General features: G+C 45.6%; 1 protein-coding gene across 1 annotated transcript in view; it reads left to right on the top strand.

Annotated features, from left to right (window-relative positions):
• The window catches only part of mecom (MDS1 and EVI1 complex locus), a 126,113-nt gene that overhangs the window by 104,958 nt on the left and 13,575 nt on the right, over nucleotides 1-7,580 (top strand). Inside the window, 6 exon segments of the mRNA XM_025054794.1 lie at nucleotides 3,075-3,177; nucleotides 3,315-3,428; nucleotides 4,025-4,136; nucleotides 4,272-4,419; nucleotides 4,592-4,745; nucleotides 7,268-7,580. The exon segment at nucleotides 7,268-7,580 is cut by the window's right edge and continues 25 nt beyond it. Of these exon segments, the coding sequence (XP_024910562.1) occupies nucleotides 3,075-3,177; nucleotides 3,315-3,428; nucleotides 4,025-4,136; nucleotides 4,272-4,419; nucleotides 4,592-4,745; nucleotides 7,268-7,580 (944 nt within the window).

The raw sequence follows: 7,580 nt of genomic DNA, 5'->3' as shown, positions 1-7,580 counted from the left end.
CTGTGTAGTCTGGCCCCTGTTTACATGGGGATGGGAAGTGAAAAAAAAAAAAAGGGGGGGGGGGGGGGGGGGGGGGGGGGTCTTCTAAAAATAGACAGAAGGACAAACAGTCAGAGGAGGGGAGAGCTCCCTGCCCCCCCCCCCCCCCCCCCCCACTGTCAACAGTGTGGTTCTGCCCCGGTGCCCGTGTGAGGCTGGTGGTGGTGGCGTTGATGAGGCCATTGTTAACTATTACACTCTGTCACAACAATCCACAGTGTGGCGCCGTCAGCCTTCCGCCAACATCAGTGTTTTTGAAAACACACTGTATCAACTCACAATGGCCGGGGGGGGCTGAGGGGGGATGTTAAAAAAGGTTTAAATCTAATTCTAACAACAACTGTCTCCAACCAAGCTCACGTCACACACTCGTCACACACTCGTCACACACTCGTATGGTCCGTCGTATCCGCTCGACTAACTGACGCAGCTACAGACAGATGTGCAGGTTGAGAACCTTTAGTCGAACACACAGTGACGTGGTGACGGCGTGGATGACGGGGTTGTTGGTCCAATCTCCTCACTTTCTCACGTGTTTGCAGCTGAAGTGAACCACGCAGCGTTTCTCGTCTGGATTCCTCCGTGTTCAGATAATTAGAACAATGTGTTTTTTACTTGTTTAAAGCCCCGTCGTCTGCGTCTGTCTCCACTGATTCAGATGAAACAGAAAATGGATTAGAAGTTAAATTAACGTCATCCAATCAGGGCCTGAAGAGCCGTTCATCAGACAGAGCAGTGGGATATGATCCCAGTCTGGCTGTTGGTTCTCGCTCAGTACAGTGGGGGGCGCTACCACAGCGCTAACTTCAGCAACAATGATAAAGTGTGTGTGTGTGTGTGTGTGTGTGTTGGGGGGATGTAACCATAACAACACAGTTATTGTGTTCAATGATCAACCGATCAATTGATCGACTTCTTGGCCATAACTGTGTTGTTATGGTTATGGTACAGTCAAAGATATTTGTTCAGGAGCCGAGAATTCTGAACCTGTTTCGTTTGGTTATCTTTAGTTAACTTTGGTTATCTTTGGTTAACGTTGGTTATCTTTGGTTAACATTGGTTAACTTTGGTTAACTTTAGTTAACGTTGGTTATCTTGTATTTTCACAGATTTGACTTTATTCACTGTGTCCTCGAACATGACAACAGTTTTCTGAGTAAAATCCTATTTGCAGGAAAGTTAGAGGTAATGCAGGACAGGAGGTAGTGGTTGTCAGTGAATATTGCATGGTGTCACATGGTTTCATATAAAAGTGTGACATCTTTTTTGACCGTCAGCACAGTGGCTATCCAGACATTGATAGCCATTGGTGTTTTTCATGTTGGAGTTCTACGGGTGGAGATAATTCGTATTAATTATGAATGAAATATACAGTTTACAGGGTTTAGATGTAGGTCAGTACTGAGTCCGTCAGGTCTGTGTCAGTGAACGTCACACCTGTGGAATGAGTGGTGTGTGAGCGAGGACTGAGGCGACCGGGTGTGACTGTTTACTCAGCTAATGACTAATGGTGTCAAGGTAACAAAGCAGGACGATTACAGCCTCTGATCCTCTGGTGGTTCTGACCTTTGACTGAGAGGGTAAGTGGGAGAGGTGGGGGTGGGAGTGGGGAGGGGAGACGGGGCTGAAGCGTGACTGGCGTAGACAGAAGTATCGTTTCTCATCTTTGTTTCTTGATGGCAGTAGGAATAAAAAGACCTTGTTGTTCTGTCCCACCTCAGACGTCTGACACTCAGTGATTTATTCTTCAGTGCGTGTTCTTTAGAATAATTATTGTCATGTTTGTAATCAGCCCTCGGATCCTGACAAAATGTGTTTCCTCATGTGGAGAACAAAGAAGCAGATGTTGACAGTATTGATGAGTTGAAGGTCAGCTGATGCTCTGGGCTGCGTGCTGGGACTATCCCTTCATTAGTTTCTTATGTTTTGTTTTTTTGGGGTTTTTTTTTCCAGTAAACTGCTTGTACTCTCGTTCACCTTGAACTTGTGGATTTGACAGTGTCCATTAAGTTTTATGTTCCGAGGCCTGAGTCCACGCCCCGGTGACTTTCCAAAGAGCCCCAGTACCAGTCTGGTCCAATCCCAGCAGCCTCACACTCACTCACTGTCTGGGCCGCCGTCCACTGCTTCTGAATCACAACATTTTTGTGGCAGATATAAGGAAGTGTGTGTGTGTGTGTGTTTTTGAGTCTTTGAATGTCTGTCTGATGAGAACTATAGTAATAACATGTATTTAGGTTCGATGTAAGTAAAGAAACGAGCAGAGTGTGAACAGCATTGATGTTCCCTGATCCCGGTCCTGGTCAGACTGGACTCCAGTCTTCACCCCAGTGACTCTTCCTCTATCAACTTCCTGTTCTTTAGTGAATCACAAAGTGGTGTCGTCTGTGGGGTTATATCATCGGCCGGAGGCCAGAACAATGTGGTGAACAATCCAACAACAACAGCTGAAAACACATTGTGATCTTTAATGTGAGCCAGATATTTATCACAACTCTTTGTGGTTCCACTCCAGGAATTCCCACCCAGAGCAGTATACCTGTAATAAATAATAATAAATAACCCTGTTATCGTTGTAACATGCTAAGCTAACATGCTAAGCTAACATGTTACACATTTAAAGAAACACAATTCCGTGTTTGTAAAAACAGTCCCGCGGTCTCAGAGTGATTCCAGTGGATTCCCCGGAACGACAAACATTCCCATTTGTCTACATTATTCCCAGTTTTACACAGTTCGGAGATCTTATCCAATTATTCATTGGACAAGAAGTGGTTCTCATCTAACAGAACGCTAAAAAGAAGAAAAAGACGGATTTATTTAAGGCAATTTCTTTTTCCAGCTGATTTACTGACTGTTTATATTTATAAAAATATATCAATCATCAGACTGAGTCGGATGACTGACCTTAAGATGAACTAGTGTCTTTTAATTTATTTTTTGTATTATTCATTTTTTTCATTGGTACAGAACCCAGTAGAACCCAGTAGAACCCAGTAGAACGCTGATACTAAAACCCTCTGTTTCTGCTGCAGATCTTCTACACCGTCACCAGAGAGATTCTTCCTGGTGAGGAGCTGCTACTTCTCATGAAGGCTGAAGAATTTTCATGTGACAACATGGCTCCTGACATCCACGGTCCGCACCATGTCACCGCGCTGCCGCTGAGCAGTGTTGATGTGACACACACACACACACACACACACACACACACACACAGAGACAGAATCCTAACTGCTCTCTCTCTCTCTCTCTCTCTCTCTCTAACCCTCCAGAGGAGAGGCGGTACCGATGTGAGGAGTGTGACCAGAGCTTCGAGTCCCACAACCAACTGTTGGACCACCAGAAACAGCCGTGCGGGATGCCCCCCTCTGCTTTCCTCAGCCCAGGTTGGGATTAATTACCCAATCATTTTATGTTATTTGCAGATGTTTGACAGCAGTTTGAGTCTCAAACGAACACTCTTTACTGAGTGGTTTTTATTTTTTTTAATTATAATAGTTGACCATAAACGGTCTAGTTGTGCATTAACTTCTATACAATAATGTGAATACCACATTTATTATCACAAATGGTAGTGTTTCTCAACCTTTGGGTCGCAACACCACACTGGTTTACCTGGAAACACCTTTAAATGTGGTCATCTGAAATATCTAAAAATTTCCAGCAAAGCCGTACTGGAACTTTTTCATATCTTATCTAAAGACTTTTGTTTGTTTAATAAATCCTTACTGGCTAACACGAGGCTTTGTTTTTTTTTGTGTTCAATTCTGGAGCTCTTGGAGTTCTTGTAGAACGTTAAATATTTTATTTTCATTTGATTGTTTTTGCGTGTTTAACTACACTACATCTTTCTTTCTCATCATATTCTCTTTCTTATGGTGTTTTCCTCGTTGGGAACACGCTAACGGGATGAATATTAATGTTTTGCATTGTCAAGTCACAGACCTATTCTTCAATTTTCAATTTTGTCCGTTCCTCCTAGGGGGCGACAGTGACCTAAAGGCACAAGAGCCACAGGACCTGCATCCCCTCCACCTGTCTCATGGGCTGCATGAGTGTAAGGAGTGTGATCAGGTTTTTCCCGACGCCCAGAGGCAAGTGACAACACAGATGTATCGTTTTGCTTCTTCCCGTCTCTTCAGCCAACGCGGAGCGGCCGGCGCTGTTTACGATGTGACAGAAATTTTTGTGTGAATGAATAAATTTTCTTTGTTTTCTGTCGACTGCAGCCTGGAGAGCCACATTCTGTCCCACTCCGAGGAGCGGGAATACAAGTGTGACCAGTGCCCCAAAGCTTTCAACTGGAAATCAAACCTGATCCGACATCAGATGTCACATGACAGCGGCAAGCACTACGAATGTGAAAACTGCTCAAAGGTAAAGTGATGACCTTTGAAGAAGGGGTTTTTTTATCAGTGGTGTTGCCAGTATCAGTTTGTGCCTTTCCACTGTCTTGTGTTTCTTTGACCTCTGAACCTATTTTCAAAGGTCATTTTCAGAAGCCACTGCTAACGTCCCCATGTCTCTGTGTGGTTCCTTCCTCCAGCAGGTGTTCACAGACCCCAGTAACCTGCAGAGGCACATCCGCTCACAGCATGTCGGGGCGCGGGCCCACGCCTGCTCTGAATGTGGCAAGACGTTTGCTACGTCTTCGGGCCTCAAGCAGCATAAGCACATCCACAGCAGTGTCAAGCCCTTCATGTGTAAGTCACTAAGACCCTACCTATGTAAGTCTCCTCAGTAAATTTCAATCATAACAATCATAACAGTAACCACATGCTTTGACTTGCTTCTTTTTCTTTGCAAAACAATGTTTTCATTCTGGTTCTTACTGTATAGTGGTGGCGTTGAGGGCGGCAGCAGCGTGTGATTTAAGTCCAGGGTTATATCTACATCAGCACTTTCACACACACACACACACACACACACACACACCGATACGGTGATGGGAGAATGTAATTTGATTCAGTCCATCTGGACTAAGCTCCTTGTTGCCTCTCACACTGACCCAGCCTGAGTGACGGTTAACGCAACAGCTCCAAGACACGCACCGGACACACTTTGTTTCCCCTCCTCAAGCAAACACACACATTATGGTACGGCGTAGGTTCAGTCTGCGCACGAACAGGCGGGTTTGAGTGACTGCTTCTCCACGGCAGACCTCCGAGTCTCCACTCTCTTTGAGCCACATCCACCATTCCTCACAAATAGTAACCACATGTACGGCACTCTTCCTCGTGCGTCCTCTGAGTCAGAGTCCATTTGCTGTAATCAGCAGAAAATATGCAGGTTTAAAAACAACTAATGTTCTGTGCAAAAAAAACAACAAAAAATCAGCAGTGTGAACAACTTGATTGCTGCCTGGGAAAAACCATGTGCCTTTCCTGACACTTTTGTTTGTGCAAGTGTCCATGAAGGACAAGTGTGAGCTGAGGACAGTATGATATGGTCTACACACACACGTTAGTGGGTTTGGACAGTCTGTCCACGCTCACTGCTGTTTCTATTATTTTTATTTTAATATTTTACATTATGGTGGCTCTTTGGTCCAGAGCCAATGTCGTTGGTGTGGAGGTGAACCCTGGGGCAAGTTCGAATCCCGGTTAGGGCGGTTGGTACCTTCCAGTGGACTCACCACCACAGGAAGGTTCAGGGGGGGTTGGTGCGGTGCAGTGTGATTTGGGTGGAGACTGCTGCCCCTGCGACCCGGTAACGGATAAGTGGATGAAAATGGATGGATGGATGGATGGATGGATGGATTTTACATTATGATCAAACAAATTGCATTTAGATGTTGCTCAGTACAGTTTGTTCAACTTGATAACTAGCCTACGTGCTAAGTATCTTACACAGCGTCAATAACACCAGCTGCCAGTGTTAGCAAATGCTACGCTATTCGGAACTGTTGTTATTCCAGTGCTTGACAATAAACTACTGACCGTGTGTCATTGTAGTTTAAACACACGTCAAAACTCTCCTTGCCGCACATCGGAATGACTTTCCTTCATTTTTCATAAGACGTGCAAGAACAAATGCGGTCAATAATCAGGATTTCCTCAAACCCAGATGTTTCTGGAACTGTTGTTTTGCAGACCTGCCGTCCAGTCTCAAATACAAGTGACTTATTCCCAAAAACAGGACTACATTAATCCTGGCTCACGTTATCCAGTTGAGAGTCTGATGTAAATGTCTCTCCACAAAACTTCCTCTTCATCTCCTTGGATCGCCACTTGTGCACCTTGAGGTTGGAAGTCATCCAAAGTATGCAGAAGTGTAATCACGGTGTCAGCCTAACCACTTCCTTATCCTCACTTCGAGGATCTAATAACAATGTGAGCAAAATCCATCACTCAGAGCCGCTTGGTAGAATTATCGCCTAATGTCTTTTGTTGAAATGTCATCTGTAGCAGCTTATCGGCACGACGTCTATTAGCACGTAGGGGTAACACAGAGGGAGTTTCCACTTTCCCATTCTAGAGTTTAGTTAAAACAGGCAGAGAAAAGGTCATGGGAAAAACCCTTTTTGTCTCTTCTTTGTGGATCAGAACCAACGAAAAGCTGCAGCAGAATCTGTCAGGTGATCAGGTTCGTGGGTTGTGGTTGGTTGTTGGACGTTGACTGTGGGAAGCTCAGGATGACAGGGACCTGCAGCTATGGGGACAAGGTGAAGGGGCTGAGGGGGTGATAGAGGACGTGAGACCTGTCCCTGGGAACCGGACTTCAGGATAGGATTCATTCAACTCCACTTCCTCCACAAACCTAAAATAGAGCCATTGTACTGTATGAGACTGTAGAGTGTGAATGTGTGTATCTGTATGTTGGTATGTGAATATTTTGTCAGTGAGCATTCTCGTCCCTGCGTGTATGTGTGTGTGTGTGTGTGTGTGTGTTTAATTGTTTATGGACTCCCTGGGAGCGTCCCTGGAAAGACAATGGGCCTGGAGATGCCTGGGAATTCAGTGTGATGTTGAGCTGATGAGTGGCAGTGACTGACTCATACCATCAACCAAACACATTTTCTCACAATACCAGGATCTGGATCTGAAGACACCTTTCCTTCTCTTTTTGCTGGAACTCTATTGTCCGCGTGTTGACGTGAACTAGTTATGATGTGTTTCCTGTCCGTTAGTCCGTTAGTTTGATCATGACATGACTAATGTCACATGACAGTGATGGGAGTCTTTGTGTTCTCATCCTCTCCTGCTCTGTTCCCCTGTCCCTGCAGGTGAAGTTTGTCACAAGTCCTACACTCAGTTTTCAAACCTGTGCCGCCACAAGCGCATGCACGCTGACTGCCGCACGCAGATCAAGTGCAAGGACTGCGGTCAGATGTTCAGCACCACCTCCTCTCTCAACAAGCACCGGCGCTTCTGTGAAGGAAAGAACCATTTCACGGCAGGGGGACTGTTTGCCCAGGGAATGCCACTCCCTGGCGCCCCTGGCTTGGACAAATCAGCTCTGGCCATGGGCCACAGCAGCGCTGGCCTGGCTGATTACTTTGGGGCCAGTCGCCACCACGGAGGGCTTACGTTCCCTGC

This window comes from Cynoglossus semilaevis, chromosome 4, assembly GCF_000523025.1.
Source record: "Cynoglossus semilaevis isolate Cse_v1.0 chromosome 4, Cse_v1.0, whole genome shotgun sequence".
In the NCBI taxonomy this organism is placed as follows: Eukaryota; Metazoa; Chordata; class Actinopteri; order Pleuronectiformes; family Cynoglossidae; genus Cynoglossus; species Cynoglossus semilaevis.
Note: the sequence above shows the minus strand (reverse complement) of the source record. Positions and strands in the feature narration are given on the sequence as shown.